We start from the raw sequence: 20,119 nt of genomic DNA, 5'->3' as shown, positions 1-20,119 counted from the left end.
AATGAGATCTTCTTGCTAAAAGAAGACTCCAGAATTCTCGACTAAAGTTGAAATGAGAGAAAACATTTTCAAGAGAACAATGGGGAAGTAGGTCTAAATAGGAACCAAAGATAACTTATTATAAATCAGAGCGTTGGTTGTAAGAGTTGCTTGTGTCTTGCCAGAATTTGAGTACTGTGACTGGTCTGTAACACTTACTTTAACTCTTTCATAATTAACACTTATTTTATTAGTGCATAGCATATTTTCCAAAAGTAGTTGAATGAATGAAAGACTATAAGATAAAATAGATTTCCCCCAAGTTTCTAGATCTGGATTAAAGGCTTTGTGCTATGTAAAAGGCACTAGGTAGCCACTGATGGGTTTTGAACCAATTTTTACATTACCCAAGCTGAAAGCACAGGAGATACATCATGGAGTAGTTGAACTGGAAGAACAATAAGACCAAGAAGTCCCGGTCAATTTTTCAGGTCAAAGTATTTACATAGAAGCTTTGCATAGTGGAAGGGAGCAAGCAAGAGATATACTAAGTACTGATGCTCTGGATAAGTGGTCAATTGATTGAGGACTAGAAATCTTAGAGGAAATAAAAAGCAAACAATGACACTAACAATCAAGATCTGAAACCAAACTATAGTTTCACAGGGAGAAAATGGCAAATAAAGATTATTGATGAGAAAACACAAAGGGAATAGTTTTCTCATGGAGTTATGTACTTACTGACAAAGCAACACTCCAGACACAAAGCTTCAAAAGCTAAATAAAACGAAGTTAATTGACCTCAACTGGTGTCTGTGTCCATTAATAGGTGATCTTCTTCCTATGATAAACTGACTGAAGAGTGAAGATAATAAGCTACAGGCAACAACTCATTCCTTCCCACGGTTCATAGTCTGGTGGGTTATGCACTATTTTGAAACGTTCAAAGGACATCAGTTGCAACTAACGCAACTAATGTCAACTTTTAAGGTACTAATAGTGGAAGAATAAAAGGTTTAGTAATCATTCAGAGAAATAGCTAAGGTTTATGATCGTATGGAGATAATGGTCAAGCCACAGTTAAATGCCAAGTCTACAATTTAGAAATTACTTTGTTGGCTTACTTCTACATGGAGGGAAAAAAAATATACTTATCTGTCTGTGGTCTGCCACATAAGTTTAGACCTGAGTCTGGTCATTTAACTTGCCATGTATAATATGGCAAAAATGCATTTTTGTTTGTTTTTTAATATATTTTATTGTAATTAATAGAAGGGTTACATTATATTTGCCAGATAGAGGGTGTATTAATTCACATACATTGATACCCTTTCTCATGCCTTGATTCCCATTTCCCTCCCCCCACCTCCACCCCTCATCTTGTTTCCCCCCTTCCCTATCCACTTTCAAATAACCAAATACAAATATATCCGATATATCAGAAAACAAAATGAGATACTGTAACAATATGAGATAACCAAGGGACAGCAAAAGAGATTAAAGATAACATAGTATATTAAGGACAACAATCATTCATTATATGGCTTTTGTTTCTATATCCTAGAGATCCTTTCATTTAGCGTCATACTATATGGCCTTATGTATCTAGGTTTTGCTCTATTGCGAATCTCTGCTAGGAGAGCCCAAGGTTTCTACTGATTATGACAAATGAGGGAAACCACTGAGCCTATGTTCCTTTGAGTCTGGCTTACTTCACTTAATATGATTTTTTTTCTAAGTCTTTCCATTTCCTAACAAATGGGCAATGTCATTCTTTCTGACAGCAGCATAGAATTCCATTGTGTACAAATACCACATCTGGTTGATCCACTCATCAACTGAGGGACATCTGGTTTGGTTCCATATCTTTGCTATGGTGAATAGTGCTGCAATGAACATTGTTGTGCTAGTGGATTTAGTATGTCCTTGTTTCTGGACGATTGGGTAAATGCCTAGTAGTGGAACTGTTGGGTCATAGAGGAGCTCTATATTTAGTCTTTTGAGGAACTGCCATACTGCTTTCCACAGTGGTTGAATGAGTTTGCACTCCCACCAACAGTGTAGTAGTGATCCCTCCTGGCCACATCCCCTCCAGCATCTGTTGTTATTAGTTTTCTTGATCCTGGCCATTCTAACTGGAGTGAGGTGGAATCTTAGAGTTGTTTTGATTTGCATTTCTTTTATGACCAGAGATGTTGAGCATTTCTTCATGTGTCTATAGGCTTCAGAAAAGACTCTCTTTAAGTCTTTGGCCCATCTTTTAATAGGATGGTTGCTATTTTGGAGGTTAGTTTTGGAGTGATTCAATTTTTTGAGCTGTTGATATATTTTAGATATGAGGCCTTTGTCTGTTGTATGGTTGGTGAAGATCTTCTCCCATTCTGTAGGCTTCCTGGTTAATTTACTAGCTATGTCCTTTGCCATACAAAAGCTCTGCAGTTTGATGCAGTCCCACTTATCCAGCCTTTCTCTGATTTGTTGTGATTCTTGGTCCTTTTTAAGAAAGTTTCGACCTGTGCCAAGGAGATCTAGTGTATCTCCTATTCCTTCTTGTAAAGTTTTCAGTGTGTCGGCTTTTACCTCCAGGTCTTTGATCCATTTGGAGTTAATTCTAGTGCAGGGTGACAAAGAAGGATCCAACTTTAGTTGTCTGCAGGTGCTTAACCAGTTGTGCCAGCACCATTTGTTGAAGAGGCTGTCTTTCTTCCATTCTATTTTTTTGGCTCCCTTGTGAAAGATTAGGTGGCCATAGGTCTGTGGTTTAATATCTGGGTTCTCAGTTCTATTCCATTGGTCTTCAGGCCTGTTCTTGTGCCAGTACCAAGCTGTTTTGATAATTATATCTCTGTAATAGAGTCTAAAGTTTGGAATTGAAATTCCTCCTGTGCTGCTCTTTTGGCTAAGAAGCGTTTTTGCTACACGGGGTCTTTTATTATTCCATATGAAATTTTGGATTGCCTTTTCTATTTCTTTAAAGAATGACATTGGGATATTGATGGGTATTGCATTGAAGTTGTAGATAGCCCTTGGCAAGATTGTCATTTTCATGATGTTGATTCTCCCAATCCAGGAGCGTGGGAGGTTTTTCCACTTCCTCAGTTCTGCTTCAATTTCCTTTTTCAGGTTTTAAAGGAATCCTTGTCTCGTTTCCTCTAAAATCAGGAATGAGACAAGGATGCCCACTCCTAGCCAGAGCAATAAGGCAAGAAGCAAGCATAAGGGGGATCCAAGTAGGGAAAGAGGAAGTAAAACTTTCCCTCTTTGCAGATGACATGATTCTGTATTCAAAGAACCCTATAGACTCCACTCCCAAGCTCCTTGAGCTGATTCAAAACTTTGGAAGGGTAGCAGGGTGTAAAATTAACCCTCAAAAATCAACTACTTTCCTCTATGCCAACAGTGAGGGGAATGAGGCAACAATCAGGAAAGCAACTCCTTTTGCAATAGCCTCAAAGAAAATAAAGTATCTAGGAATTATCTTAAGAATGTAAAGGACCTTTCTGATGAAAAATGCATTTTCTTTAATGGACATTTAGGGACAGCTCACTAGCCATCTCTGGGAAGTGTGGAGATACGGAATTGAAATACTGGAAACTTCTAACATTGGTTGCTCTGGAGTTTTTACTGTCTGGGAATTTCTGCTGTTATATAGCATACTATTATCTGCAAAGGCCTGAATCCAAATGCAAATTACTGAAGTAATTTGCTGCTAAGAAAAAAACTACAACTCATACTTCAAATTGCTATGTAACAATAGAGGGAAAAAGGCCTTCTTTTAGAAAGTGCAAGAGAAAATTATACTTTAATGGTCACAATGAAATATAAATATAACAGATGCTAAAATACATAACATGCTCATTATCCCTAGACATTTAGTGATTAGCTATGCATATTCACTTTTGTTATGCAAAAACATGCAGACAATTTCTTTATTGAACATTAGGAGCATTCCTAGCAAGGAGAAATGAATGAGTCTTTCAGTTAACATACTGTTTAACACCAATCAGATTTTCAGCGGAGGCTTAAACATCTTCCACTTAATCATTTTGATAAAAAAATTATGCATTTGAATTCAGAACACAATCTTACTATTTCTCTATTCAGTTCAAATAAATTTAATTCTTTTCTTGTATTTATCTTCTTAAACACTGTGTGTTACTGAGGGTTGTTTTATCTCTGAACAGACTATAAATTCACTCAAAATTTAATAACCACTGAAATATGAATTATATGGTTGTGATCTCTCTAGTTTTCAAGTATTCACTAATCTTTCCCCTTAAATTTTCATGAGTACTTTTTTTTTGTCAGTTGTGGGGCTTGAACTCTGGACCTTGGTGCTGTCCCTGGGCAATTCAGCTGAAGGCTATTGCTCCATCCCACAGTACCAGTGTCCCGCCTCTGGGTGTCTGGTGGTTAACTGGAGATAAGAGTCTCTCAGACTTTAGTTCCCTGGGCTGGCTTTGACACAAGATCCATAGATCTCAGCTTCCTGAGTAGCTAAGATTATAGGTGTGAGCCACTCTGTTGAGCTTCCGTGATTTCTTTCTTGATGCCAGGACTGGGGCTTGAACTCAGGGTTTCAGGCTATTACATTAGCTTTTTCTCTAAGGTCTTGTGCTCTATCACTTAAACCATGCTTTGACTTCTAGCTTTTTGTTGGCCAACTGGAAATAAGACTTCCTTCAGATTTTTCTTCCCTGGCTCCCTTTGGATTGAGATTCTTAGATCTCAGCCTCCTGAGTAGCTAGGATAACAAGAGTGAGCCACCAGAACTTTAGCATGAAATATATATGTATGTATATATACACACACATATATATGTATATATAAATTCATATATACATATTACTGGGTTTTAGTGACTTGTTTTCTGGGCAGGTCATATTAATAAAATTCCACATAGAAACTTATTTCCAGTGACTTTGTCCCTGGGACAGAGGGTAAACAAATAGACCCGTGGTACTCACATGACACTATGTTGAAATGAATTGTACAACTTCATCTTTACAGAAAAAGTTGGAGCAGGTGGAAGTGCTGGATAAACTAAAATTTGAGAAGACGGCAAACCTTTATAAGTTTTGGGCAAATATCAAACTGTTCATTTTGGCAAGCCATGGATAAGCACTTGTCATTAGAGCAAAAAGTACAGTTGCCAGAAGACAGCTGGATTGTGAATCACCTTCATAATACACTGAGACTTCCCCTATGTGTGATGAAAGTGACACAAGTCACAGAAAAGATTCCAAATGAGGAAGTGATGTCTCTTGATAAAGGAAGAGATGGAGTGGCAAACTTAGTTTATAAAGGAAAGTGGAAAACAGAATAGACATGGCATTTGTCTGGAATGTAAGTAGGAAAGTGAAATCTCAGGCATTTCCAAGGATTTTTGGCTTCACTGACTGGGCAGATGACAGTTGGAAGGCCTGATGATAGGCTAGCATTAGAGATGATGAGCCGGAGGTGACGCATTTAGATGAATATTGCCATTGGGCAGTCAGATGTTCAGGTCTGCAATTCAGCAGAAGGATCTGAACTAAGAATTGAGAAAGATCAGCCTAAGGGCAGACTTAAACTCCTAAAAGTGGATAGAACTATTATGGGAAAATTACTTGGATGAATAAACAAAGGAGCCCAGGAACAAACTTCAGAAGATGCAGACATCTAAAGAGTAGGGACAGTTCAGTAAAATAAATATAATTTTGTATGATGAGATGCACAAAGCTATTGAGCCCTTGTAATCCTCTCCTAAGAATAACTGCCTTTGGTCTCATTGTTTGAGAGTGTGTATAGAGTTCTGTATAATTTGCTATGTCTGACTGTAATTTTTCTTGTTTACCATTCAGTGTGCACATTCTAGTTCCAATGAATGAGAGAAACCATGTAGATTATGTTTCCTTGGGTCTATCTTACTTCACTTAATATAATTTTCCTCAAATCTGTCCATTTCCTTACAAATAGTACACTAGCATTTCTTCTGATGGATGAGTAGAATTCTGTTGTGTATAAATAACACATTTTCTTTATCTATTCATCCACTAAGGAGCATTTGGGTTGATTCTATATCTTGGCTATGGTAAGCAGTAGTGTACTGAACATAGTTATGCTGGTGTCTTTAGTGTGGCTTTGTTTGTGGTCTATTAGGTAAATGCCCAGGTTAGAATTACTGTATCATAGGGAAACCCTGTGTTTGATTTTTTGAGAAACCTCCAAGAAATGGAAACAAGATGCTTTTTGTTATTTTGCTTTTTTTGCTTTTTCTCTTGTCACTATTGTTTTATTTCTCTACCTTTTGTCTTGCCTGTAAATTCATCATTTTGGGAAGGGTAAGGGGATCACAGAAATAGAGGGAACGAATTCAGCAGTGTTACTCAGCAGACATGATATTGAAAATGAACTGTACCATTTGTGTGGGAGAGGTGTCAGAAGGGAAAACTGGGGGAGAGCAAGGGAAGGGGTGATACTGTTCCGAAGGAAATATACTCATTACCTGACAAGTAACTTGTAGCCCCTCTATATATCACCTTTACCATAACAATAAAAATTATAAGAGGGAAAAGGGGTTTGATAGATTGGACTGAAAAGAATAGAGACAAAGAGGGGGGAGATTTGGGGGGCTGGGTTGTGGGGTTTGAACTTGGCCTGGGCGCTATCCCTGAGCTCTTCAGCTCAAGGTTACCGCCCTACCCTTGAGCCAAGCCCCACTTCCTATTTTCTAGGGGTTAATTGGAGATAAGAGTCTCAGGTTCTTTTGTGCCTGGGCTGGCTTTGAACCTTGATCCTCAGGTCTCAGCCTCCTGAGTAGCTAGGATTACAGGAGTAAGCCACTGCGCCTGGCAAAGAGTTTGGTTTTGAGGCGGAAAAAATTGAGGTAGTTGAATGGAACCTAGAGGCTACCCTATTTTCAAGTACTGTGCCCACACCTGAATCCTAGCTACTCAGAAGGCTGAGATATAAGGATCATGGTTCAAAGCCAGCTTAAACAAGAAAGCCTGTGAGTCTCTTATCTCCAATTGACCAGCAAAAACCCAGAAGTAGAGCTGTGGCTCAAGTGGTAGAACACTAGATGAGCAAAACAAGCTCAGGGACAGTGTTTAGGACCTGAGTTCAAACTCCAGTACTGGTATAAAAGAGAGTGAATGTGTTACAGACCTCATTTTTCTGTTCACTTATTAGTGTATTGCCCCCTAAATTTCCACATTTCTATAACCAGACTCTATCTTTGCCTTTTTAACTCTGTCTTTCTCGTGATTCTTCCCATCTTGGATCTGAAAAGGGATTGTGGAAAAATAACACCAAAAGAATTAGAGAAAACATATGGAGGAAAAAAGTATGCATATAAAATATGCATTGCACATCCATACACATATACATACCCATCTTATACATACACATCAGTTGCATGTATATTATATGATATAGATATATACACATACAGACCGTATGTACATACAACATCACATATACACATATGCACATGTACACATATACACAGAACACTTATATGTACTACATAGATATAGACATATATGACATAGAAGTAGACATACATACCACTTTTTGCTAAATCTTTTGAGAAGAAAGATAACATCACATATGACACAGTAAAACATTTCTAAAGGTCCTTGCTCTTTCAAGATTTATTGGCCGTGGGCCAGGAGTTTGGCCTAGTGGTAGAGTGCATACCTAGCATGCACGAAGACCCAGATTTGATTCCTCAGAACTACATACATAGAAAAAAGCAGCAAGTGGTGCTAAGGCTCAAGTGGTAGAGCTCTAACCTTGAGAAAGTCCAAGGATAGTGCTCAGGTCCTGAGCTCAAATCCAGGATTGGAAAACAAAAAAAAAAAGATTTATTGGGTATCACAGCTGCCATCTTCCTATTTCCTCTCTTCTTTTCTTCCCCTGTTTACAACTTCAGTTCTACTGTCTTGCTCTACACACAGACTATTTCAACCCCTACCTTTGCTATTTTGTACCACCATCTACCATGCTCTCTATTGAAGTAGGGCCTCTTCCTACTATTTACTGTCCTTTGAAAGGCTAGGAAGGGAGGAAAAGGATTATGAACAAACACTTTTCATTTTTTTCACAGACTCACATTTACAAAAAAAGAATTATTATTAACCCAGTGGTTCAAGCTGATATCTGAGAAGCACAATGCCAGTGGTTCAGACTGATATCTAAGAAGCACAGTTCAAAGCCTGCCTGGATAGGAAAGTCTGTGAGACTCTTTTTCTCCAAGTAACCACCAGAAAACCAAAAGTGGTCCTGTGGCTCAAAATGGTAGAGCACTAGCCTTAAGTGAAAAACAAAACAAAACTAAACAAAAAGTCCAACTCAGGGACTGAGCTCAGGCCCCACACTGACTATATATATAACTATATTATATGTATATAATCTTATTATATATTTAATCTTATTATATAAATATATTTAATATATTAGATATTACATATTTAATCTTACTTTAGTTTTGTTATATATATAATTATTAAGTAGTTGAACAAAGAGGTTATAACAATTCCATGTCAGGTTATGAGTACAATGCATCTTGATTTTTTTTGCCAGTCTTGGGACTTGAACTCAGGGCCTGGGTACTGTCCTTGGACACTTTTTGCTCAAGGCTAGCACTCTGCCACTTGAGCAATAGCTCCACTTCCTGCTTTTTTTGTTTATGTGGTTCCGGGAAATTGAACCCAGGGCTTTGTGCATGCTGGGCGAGCACTCTACCACTAGGCCACGCTCCTGGCCAATGCATCTTGATCAATGTCATCCTTTTCTCTGTTCTCTTCCCATTATATCTCTTCCATCTCTACCCTCAAGTTACATAGATCAGTTATAGCATGGTATACATTGAATAGAATGACTGCGTTTGTTCACTCTTCTTTCTTCTATTTGGGTGACTCTCATTACTCTCCTTGCCTGCCTCTTTCACTTGGGACTCATACATTTCTGTGTATCAAGTTATTTTGTTACAAAGAAATGATATATAACCTCTTATTTCATGCTATTCCTATACTTTAGCTCTCATTCAACTTGCCAGAGAAATATATACAGCTATTGAAATCAAAACATGATTAAATAAATGTTAAGTATTGAAAGCATAAATACCATTTCAGCAAAGGGATATTTATTAAATGGATTTTCATAAGAAAAATTAGAGGAAAAGGCAAGTGTATGCTTCATTTTTATTTCTTTAGCTTCTCACAATTCGCGCCACAGGAGTGACAGGTTTAGAGGAGAAATGTGAAGAATTCTAAAAAGTCCCTCAAACTCCATCAAACACAATAAACTCTGAATGCCCTCTAGCAGCTGAGAATTTTCCTGGGGTTCTAGTACATTTCCATCTGACTCCACATAACAGTGAGCACTCACTTGCTACCTGTTATTGGAGAACGGTGAGTGTCAGAGAACCAGCATTGCACTAATTGGACATTCAGGCTTTGCTGTGCTCCAGGCATCTTGTCTACTTAGGAGGCTGAGATCTGAGGATCTCAGTTTAAAGCCAGTTGAACAGAAAAGTCCATGAGATTCTTGTTTCCAAGTAACTACCAGAAAGCCCAAAGTGGAACGGTGTCACAAACAGGAAAGTGTCAGCTTGGAGCAAACTATCTAAAGGACAGCTCCCACACCCTGAAGTCAAACCCTAGTACCAGCACAAACAAACAAAAGCAAGACATATACTGGATAAATTCAAATTTGAAGGTGTTATATCTGGCTGCCTTAGTCAGAAAAAAAAAACAAACTGCCTGTATGTAGAAGAATTTATATATAACATTTATAACTTTCCAGTGTGTGTGTGTGTGTGTGTGTGTGTATGTGTGTGTGTGTGTGTGTGTGTGTGTGTGTGTGTGTGTGTGTGTGTGTGTGTTGATCCTGGGGCTTGAATTCAGGGCCTGAGTTCTGTCCCTGAGTTTCTTTGCTCAAGACTAACAGTATTTTGGGGCCATAGCTCAAAAATAAATATACATAAAAATCTACCCAAAAAGCCTGATTTGTGTTTTTGGTTGTTAATTTGAGATAAGTGTCTTAAAGACTTTCCTGTCCTGGCTGGCTTCAAACCACTATCCTCAGATCTCAGCCTCCTGAGTAGCTAGAATTACAGCTGTGAGCCACTGGCACCTGGCCTAACTTTCCACTTTTTAAATCATGCTTTATTTCTCCTCTAAGAAAATGCCTCAGGGACTGAAGTATTTTGTTTTAAATTGGAATGAAACTTGAATGTCTCTATTTTCCACTTACTTAACCAAATCTCATAATTCCTCCAAGCTACATTCTTCCTACATTAAACACAAAGACGTGAATGATCTCCCTTGCTCACAATAATCCCTTACAGATCTTAATGCCTCTTTTACAACCATGATCTATATTATAGGCCAACTAGGCTATTAGTTTCATCTTCAAGTGAATGTGTTTTCCCTCCAGTATTTGTACTTTAGAGCTCACATTACTGGATTGTTTTATTTTTGCCTGAAAACTCCAATTCTTCTAGTTCAAACCCCAGTACCAGCAGACACACATACTCCTATTACAACAACATCAACAATGACATAAAGCCTGCTGACTTGGCTGAACTTATTCAGGCTGCTTGAACACAATCTTGCTTTCTCTTGTTTGGAAACCAGTTAGTAGAAATGTTAATAAATATAATTATTTAAAGCCAGGTACCAGTGGCTCACACCTGTAATCGCAGCTAATCAGGATGCTGAGATCTGAGGACTATAGTTGGAAGCCAGCCATGGCAGACATTTATCTCCAATAAACTACTCAGAAAAAGTTGGAAGTGGCACTGTAGCTCAAGAGGCCGAGTGCTAGTCTTGAGCACAAAGAGGCTTAGGGACAGTGCCTAGGCCCTGAGTTCAAGCCCCCGGATTGGCAGAGAAAAAAAATAATTATTTCAAGTATCTGCCACTTAATTCAACCAGCAGTGATATGAGAAGAAGAAAATAATTTTTCTCATAAGGTAGCTCCTTAACCCTTAGGATATACCATGTAGCGTGTAGGCATTTACCAGAAAAATCCAGGTAAGACTTAAATTATAAGCCCTATAATACATAAAATCACATAGGAACTATCAGAAAAATCACCATTACTGAGTGTTCAAATTGGAGCAGAGCCCTTGAGTAAGAAATAGAAAATGTAAAAGACTTGTGTTGAAGAAACAATACAAAATGGACAGAGACAGAAAGGAAACTTTCTTTGTAAATAGCTATACACAAAATGAGTTGGGAGAATGGGAACATAGCCTGAAAAATATATTTCAACTTGTCAAAACACCAGAGTCAAGGAGGATAAATCTGTAAGCTTATTCATCTCAAATCACTTTAGCAAAGAATTGGACATAGAGGCATGGTTCAAGTAGTGAAAAGCCAGCCCTTCCCATCCCAGCGTGCGCACACACACACACACACACACACACACACACACACACACACACACACACCATGGATATTTTCTTAAGATTCTCCTTCTAAATCACACTACTAGTCTGTATGTGTCACATGATGTGCTTGTGACTTAGTCATGGAGACTATACTAAAAGCACAAAAATATGACAAAGGGAGTAGTGGTATTGTCCCAAAAGAAATGTACTCATCATCTGACCTACATAACTGTAACTGCTCTATACATCACCTTTGTAATAGCAATTAAATAATTAGAAGAATAAATGACAAATAATAGTTCTATTAAGAAATCCAGGGAAATCCTATTTCACAAATATCTACCCAAATAACCTTCTCTGAAAGCATTTATAATCAGCTTCCTAATTCTTATAGGATTGAAATATTTACAGAAATAGTATCATATTTTTAGGGCTGGGTTTGTAGCACAGTAGCAGAATATGTCTACTGAGCAAGAGGCCCTGGCCTCAGTTCTAATAAGGCCATTCTAATATCTTCTTTTTCTTAAAAAAAAATAATCTTAGCCAGGCATGGTGGCTTTCGCCTGTAATCCTAGCTACTCAGGGGGCTGAGATCTGTGGATCATAGTTCAAAGCCAGCCCGGGCACTAAAGATCATGAGAGTCTTATCTCTAATTAACCTCTAGAAAATCTGAAGTAGGGCTGTGGCTCCAGGGGTGGGGCAGTAGCCTTGAGCTGAAGAGCTCAGGAACAGCACCCAGGACCAGAGTCCAAGCCCATGACTGACAAAAAAAAAAAAAAATCAAACAGTGTCATAAATGAACTTTTCTGCCCTGTGAAAATCTTGGAAAGAACTGTGTTGAAATAATTTAAAGAAGTCTAATGAGGATAGGCCTATCAATTCAAATTTCTCACTGTTTGCCCTAATTTTACTACTTCTCTATGGTGAGGGGGGTGTGGGTTTGTGTGACAGTACTGGGGCTCAAACTCAGGACCTAGGTTCCATTCTTTAGCTTTTTCCATTCAATACTCGTTCTCTACCACTTGAGCCACACATCTATTTCTGGTTACTAATTAATTGGAGATAAGAGTCTTCCAGATTTTTGGGGGGTCCTGGTCTAAGATCCTCAGATCTCAGCTTCCTCAGTAGCTAGGATTACAGATTTGAGCTACTGATGCCCAGCTTATTTCCACTAATTTTTACTACTTGTCTATTTTTCTTTTATCCAGAATATGTGGGTATGGGAATGCATTGGGTCACAGTTTAGTTCCCAGGATATTCGTCTGATGACTTATCCAACATCTTGAATACACAAGCTTTCTGGGGCTGTGTCTCTTTAACTCCTGACCACAGGGGCACAGCTACTCTTTCCAGATCATTTATGTGCTGCTTACCAAGGGCATCAATTTGGCCTGAGCTTTGGGCTGACCTTTCCATTCTACATCCTCATCATGCCGGTATGGCCCTACGGCTATGGCTTGCTCTTATCACAGGCATGGAACTCCTGGAGGAGAGGTGGGGTAGGCTAGTGGAGGATGAGCTCCAGGGGACACATAGGAAAAAAGAAGATGAGGATGTGCTGATGTGTCGTGCCTGGGAGGGATGCTATAGAGGTGCTGAGAAGAAAAGATCAGTGGGCTTCAATGGTTTCAGAGACTCCAGTCTCTTTCATGAGTAGACGAATCTGCATAAAATCTGAAAAGGGAAAAGAGGCTGGAAGCCATCCTGAGAGTTAAAAGCTACCTGGAGTAAAATGCAGAGCAGCTCAGACTGAATCTGGAGCAAGGAGATCTAAGAGAAAAACCAATCCAAGGCCAGATGGCAGGAAACACAGAGGAAGAGCTCTTGCGATATATTCCTAGGCCATAAGGAATCAATGTGGGTGTATAGAAGTGATTCATACAGCATGGTTTATGGTTTAGTTTTTAATCTCTTTAACATTTAAATGGTATGCTATTTTGAACTCAGGGCTCCACACTTGATGGTCAGACATTTCATTTCTTGAGTCACACCTCTAAAACATTTTGTTCTCATTTTTTTGCTAGTCCTGGACTTGAGTTCAGAGCCTGGGCACTGTCCTTGGACTTTCTCAAAGCTAGAGCTCTACCACTTGAACCCCAGCACCACTTCCGGCTTTTGTCTATGTATGTGATATCGAGGAATGGAACCCAGGTCTTCGTACATGGTAGACAAGCATTCTACCACTAGGCCAAAACTCCCAGCTTCTGTTCTCTTCATTTTTGATACAAGGTCTTGGGTTTTTGTTGTTGTTACTGTTGTTTAGTTTTTTGGTAGTTGTTGTTGTTTTTTAAATTTTTCTTTTGCCTGAGCTAACCTGGATTGTGATCCTCCTATTTATGTTAAAGTTTAAATGTGGCTGTGGTGACAGGCCTGCCCCCATCACATGTAGTTTTTGCTGCTGAAAAGGATAGGGTCTTGAGAATTTGTTTTTTGTTTTGGCCTGAAATTTCTTTTCTTTTTTTCTTTCTTTTGTTTTTAAATGTTATTTTATTGTTGGGGCGATATACAGAGTGGTTGCAGTTACATTCATCAGGGAGTGGGTACATTACTTCTTGAACATTACCTCTTCCCATATTTTTCTTCCACTTTCCCTCTCCCTACCTCCTCCCACTCATCAAGTTTTCCCCTTACCTTCCTATTTTCAAATGCACAAATAAATGTATACACAATATACCAGGTACCAGAGTCAGATACAATAACAACATGAGATAAAACTTAAGGAGGAAAGAAGAAAAAAGCAATAGCTTCACACAGTACATTAGGAACAACAATCACAAAGATTCTTTCCATATCCTGGAGTTCATTTCACTTAGCCTCATCCTATATGGCCATATGTACATAACTTTTGAGCTATTATGATCCTCTGTTAGGAGAATCCTAACCTTATACTCATTGTTACAAATGAGGGAAACCATGGAGCCTATGTTCCTTTGAGTATGGCTTACTTCAGTTAATATGATTTTTTCCAAATATTTTCAATGCCCTTCTTTCTGGTGGCAGTATAGAATTCCATGGTGTAAATATACCACATCTACATGATCCATTTATCAACTGAGGGGCATCTGGGTATTGCCTGGAATTTCTATTCTTGCAATCTCAGCCTCCTGTATAGCTGAGAGGACAAGCAGGTACCGCCTATGCCTGGCTATTGGTTGATATGGGACTGCTGTACCTTTTTTGCCCAAGCTGGCCTCAAAGCATGACCTTCCCCCATTTCAGCCTCCTGAGTAGCTCAGATTGGAGGTTTGAGCCCCCAAGGTCTGACATCCAACATGCCATTTGTGATTAGAAGATTATGAGAGCAAACTGTAGGGAAGATCTAGAGGCAGATAGTGTCATGGCTTATTTTATAATAGTACACAGAAAGAGTCTAGACAGGAATGCTGGTAAAGAAGAAATGAGAGAGAAGGGTTAGGATGCAAGAGACAGAAAAAGATGAGTGAGTACGCTTCCCTGGCCAGCTTGTAAGAGGAAGAAATAGGGCTTTAGCTTTGGGAAATCCTTTTCAACTCTTCCTTTGTACTAATATGAAGTAACACACCTATTCCTAGTTAGTACTAAATGTTATTAATAATATAGTTCATATACCTTTTAATTTCATATTTGAGAGTGTCATTCTTCCCTTTTGCTTTAGCACTGCCCCTCTCAGGCCTCCCATATTCAATTCGAGGACAGGCACAGGACAATCTCTTTCTAGGGAATCTGATGGGACTGACAATTCAAGAGGTTGCCCTTTCTGGGATGTTTGGCAGTAGCTTTTTCCTTCCACACATACTAGCGAGAGATGCTTTGCAGGAAAGGGAACACCAGAAAGCAGAGGGATAGGTGAGCATGTGGGGTAAGCCTCTGTTTTCCAGTGTGTCTAATGCTGAACCCTTCTCCCTTGAGAATGGTCTGGGCATTTCTTTTCTTTTCCTTTTTGCCAGTCTTGGGGCTTGAACTCTAGGCCTGGACGCTGTCCCTAAGCTCTTCAGCTCTGTGGTAGTGCGCTAACAATTTGAGCCACAGTGCCACTTCTGGAAATGAGCTCTAAGAACTCATTTATCTTTGTGATTGTTGTTCTTAATGCACTATGTTATTTCTCTTCTCTTTTCCCCTTATGGTTAATCTCATGCAGTTACTGTATCTGACTTTGCATATATGTTTATTTGTTTATTTGAAATAGGAAAGGAAAGGGGAAAAACAAGATGACTGGGAGGAGGTGGGGGAAGGGAAAAGGGGACAAAAACATGAGAAGGGCATCAAGTTTCAAGAAATAATGCACCCATTTCCTGACAAAGGTAACTGTAACCCCTCTATATGTTATTCTGAGATAAAATACAATAATAGAAAAAAAAAAGGCTCATGGACTTTCTGGCCCTGGCTGGCTTTGAACCTCGATCCTCAGATCCCAGTGTCCAGAATAGCTAGGATTATAGGCATGAGCCTCGCAGTGCCCAGATGGCCTGGGTATTTCTATAGGGTCCACAGACATATTCCCTTTGATTGAGGTTAGCATTACTTGCAGCTTGAATGGTTCAAATCAGTTCATTCCTTAACATGAACCAACTATTCATCAGGTAATCTGTCTCAGGTTATTCTATGAACACTGCAGCAAATTTATGGACTCCTTATTTCTTTTCTTTTCTTATCTAGAATGTTTTTCTCTTTCCAAATCTGTATAAATTCTGGTTTCTTCTCTTCTGCCCTTCCTTTCATGATCAGTGTTGATTGTTTTTCTTAGAATAAATACATAATTACTATAAATGGTGACATTCTATTTTTTCCACTTGAAGGTCTCAGTTTTAGTGACCTTCGGAAGGCTATGTAAATGTACATAAAGAAGGTAGATGTTAGGAAATAGTCACAGCCAGTCAGGGAAGGTATGTTTTCACATATATAAATTTGAAGCAAATTCAAGAAGACAGTTCTTGGCTACTCATGCCTTTGTGTTTTAGATGGGTTCAAAGAGGTGTCATTGGACCACTGAGTCGAAATAGACATTTTAATGTTGTGACATAAATAAGTGCTATCAATTCAATATAGAGCCAGCAGTAGTGGGTCTTGCCTTTAATCCTAGCTACTTAAGAAGTTCAGATCTGAGAATCACAGTTGGAAGCCAGTAAGGAACAGGCAAACCTGAGAACCTCCAGTAACCAGCAAAAAGTCAGGAATACAGATATGGCTCAATTGGTGGACCTCCTGAATGAAAAAGCAAAGTTTGAATGCGAGGGCCTGACTTTAAGACTCAACCCTGGTATCAGAAAATAAAATTATTTAAATAAACAGAGATAAACAAATAAATAAATATGAAGCTTTCCAGGTAAGATCATGTGACTGCCAAGAGACTTGTCAGGAGCCCAACAATGCATATCAAGTGTCTGGCCTTTAACAGTCTAAGCCATTTCCCAGGAAGTGATAAAGGAAGGCCTCTATTTTAAGATGAGATACTACCTACCAATTTCACGAATTTAGTAATTTCAAGCTAAAATGTATTTTGAAATAGCACCCATTAAAAGTAGCATTACATTCTTAGTGCCATCTTGAGCCTAATGCCAAAACCAAACAATCCAAAAAGCAAAACAAAACCCAACACCCTATTGTTCTTATTGAGACAACACAGAATAGCACTCATAAAGGATCCTCTTTGCTGCTAGAAATAAGAAAAGCAATCTGGTATCCTGCAAAATTCTCACATAAATTCACAATACAAAGACGATTCCGTTCTCTTTGACAATGATAGCCTTTGTTCGGGTGATTTATAATGTCTCTGGAGGTGGAGAAAGGCAAACTGTCTTATGAAAGCAATAAGCGAGTGTCTAGCAAATGTGGTGGACATTTAATGAGCGTGATAAAACCACCAAGATATAAGTAGTCTCTTTCTACCCCACTGGAGAGAATATTTCTAAAACCCAAACATTCACACCAGAAGATTACACGAATCTCACTTGTTAGCGTGCCACCATTGTACCAAGATAAAAAAAAAATCTGTTGCTAAGCAAGGAAGAAATATTGTTTACATGAAAATGGGATGCTCTCTGGTGAATACTGAAAGTGATCATTTCCATAAACCAGAGAAAAAGCAGTTTTTTTTAAACATCACTCCATTTCAATTGCTATAAAATCCCGAGTTGCATATGACAATTGCTTTTCCCTGCTTTAGTGGTTTTGTACTATCCTCAAGCTTTCCAGTTTCCCATAGTTTCCCATTTACTAAATGATGGCTTTCTGTGCTTTTTTGTTCTTGTTTTGTTTTGTCTTTTTTTTGTCTCCCCTTGAGATATTCTCTAAAAATATCACACTATTGCATTGTTTTTAGGGACCTACCTTGCCACATTCATCAAATGAATTTCTGATGTGTCTCCTCTCCCTTCCAGTTGCCTCTCCCTCCCAGGAAAACTTGTGAAAATCAGATTACCATCCATTGCTAGACTGTCAACTGTACTGCAACTGGTCACTGATCAGTGTTATTTGGTTTTTTTTTTTTTTGTTCGTTTGTTTTTGTTTTCTCAAACAAAGCATATTCAAGGTTCAGGAAGAAGACTGGAAAACAAAGACTTACCTGCATCACAATTAGGAGGTCAAAGACCAAGATGAAAGAAGCAAGGAATGCTCTGGAAACTTCATCACTGGGCAAAAATCCTCGATTGAGCTTGTCCCAGCTTATCCAGTCAGTGGTAATGACTAGAACAACGACGGAAGTCAGAGTGAAAAGGACCGTCCTGCGAAAGAAAGAGTCATCATAGCAAAGAGAACAAAGCTGCTGTCCAAGACTGCACAGCTCATCAATGCTGAGCCAAATGTCTACCCAGTCCCTACACTGAGGTGCTCTCATTCACAGATCGAATTCAAGAAATACATCTTGACATTGAAGCCCTTCAAAAATTTTATATGCATTTTAATTTGTTGTGTTGGTTCTGGGGCTTGAACTCAGGATCTGGGCACTGTCCTTGAGCTTTTTTGCTCAAAGCTAGTACTCTACCACGTCAGGCACACCTCCACTTTCTGGGGTTTTTTTTATTTGTTTGCTGATCAATTAGAGATAAGAGCCTCATGGACTTTCCCTGCTCCAGTTGGCTTTGAACTGTGACCTCACATCTCAGCCACCATAGCTAGAATTACAGGTATAAGCCTCTGGTACCTAGAGAAATTAAAGTTCTTTCTACAAAATTTGATTTAAAGAAACAGCTGAATTTATTGAACATCATTGAGACATATCTGAAATCCTAACTACTCAGGAAGCTGAGATCTGAGGATCATGGTTCAATGCCAGCCCAGGCAGGAAAACCCATAAGACTCCTACCTCCAATTAACCACCAAACAGCTAGAAGTGGATCTGTGGCTCAAGAGGGAGAGGGCTAGCCTTGAGCCACGAAAACAAAAAAAGTTCAGGGACACCTTCGGGCCCTGAGTATCAGGACTTGTGCACATGTATGCCCGAACACACACACACACACACACACACGCACACAAAGTCAAATTAGTCTTTATTATTAACATTGAAAAGAATTGTGAAAAGTGAGTGGTTGAATTTGATCTGTCAGATAATTGTGCTGAATACTGTAGTTTCCACTTTCAAGGCTATATTCATATCTGGATATTGTTTTGAAATTTAAAAAGGTGAGAATAGTTATGTCAAAATGACTTTAACCAGAAAGCAAGATGTAGAAGGCAAAAGGAATTTAGAAAAGATATGGTTGTAGAATAAAACCAGAGAAGAACCCATACATGTCTCGAAATGATAAAACTCCTGTTGCTCTTTAATATTTTGCAACAGTTTATACCACAAACAAGAATAATATTAAATTTTCTGGAAGTTTCTTTTTGGTAATACAAAGAATACATTCCTAACAAAAAAACTTTAGCTTTGTTTTTAAGCACTTCCTATTCAGACCATGTTATATTTTTATAGAACAGATGTGCCAAGATTGTTCTCACATCTTTCTCCCTATGAATTGTCAAGATATATTCTTGTTTACCAAATCTAGGATTTAAATTCAGAGCCTCTTATTCTCAGTTGGTTTTCTTGCTCAATGCTGGTACTGCACTACTTGAACTTTAGCTCACTTTTGACATTTTGGAGGTTAATTGGAGGTAAGAATCACTCAGATTTGTCTGCCCAGGAAATTTCAGACCTAGATCCTCAGATCTCAGCCTTCTGAATAGCTAGGATTACAGGTGTCAGCCACCAGCATCCAGCTGCATGTGTACATTTTTTTTTACTTGCCAATTAGACTTAAACTGGGTAAAGGAGTTCTTCTAATTCATGCTGAAATAATCTCATTAGGAAAAAAGTCATTTAAATTTGTCAATATATTTTTTAATAAGCAGCTTGACACTTGGAATTTACCATCATGCAACTTCCTGAGCTCAACTCTGCACCCGTTCATCTCTTAGCCGATCACCCTGTGGGATAAATAACATCTTCTCAGTAGGTAACACTCTCCAGACTTCTTTGTAAGTGTTTGCTTGCCTTTATGATGTACTTCCATTCCAACAATGGCTGTGGTGTGGCTACAGATTTCTAGAAACAGTCACTGGTAACATTTTATTACTCCAAAGGGAAATTAGAGGAGGTATTCTGCCTGGTGTTGAATATTTAATGCTACAGAAAAGGAATAAAAGCGGCAATCATTAAATATGAATGCACAGAGCTCAAAATAAGAGGCTTAAAAACAAAGTCTCAAGAGAATGGGGAGGGGTGTGAGGAAGACCAAGATGTATTTATTTGTCATATTATTGCTAAAATTATGCTGAGTTATATATACATATATATG

At 38.6% G+C, this 20,119-nt stretch overlaps 1 protein-coding gene across 3 annotated transcripts in view; it reads right to left on the bottom strand.

The window, feature by feature from the left end:
• Window positions 1-20,119, bottom strand: part of Tmem117 (transmembrane protein 117) — a 350,457-nt gene that overhangs the window by 56,101 nt on the left and 274,237 nt on the right. For all 3 annotated transcript variants that reach the window (XM_090355491.1, XM_090355483.1, XM_090355499.1), the window contains exon 6: window positions 17,905-18,064. In XM_090355491.1, the coding sequence (XP_090211617.1) occupies window positions 17,905-18,064 (160 nt within the window). The remainder of the gene's footprint in view (window positions 1-17,904; window positions 18,065-20,119) is intronic.

Source organism: Megascapheus bottae, chromosome 2 (assembly GCF_031878675.1).
Source record: "Megascapheus bottae isolate mThoBot1 chromosome 2, mThoBot2.hap1, whole genome shotgun sequence".
NCBI lineage: Eukaryota > Metazoa > Chordata > Mammalia > Rodentia > Geomyidae > Megascapheus > Megascapheus bottae.
This window is presented reverse-complemented; position numbering and strand designations above follow the sequence as displayed.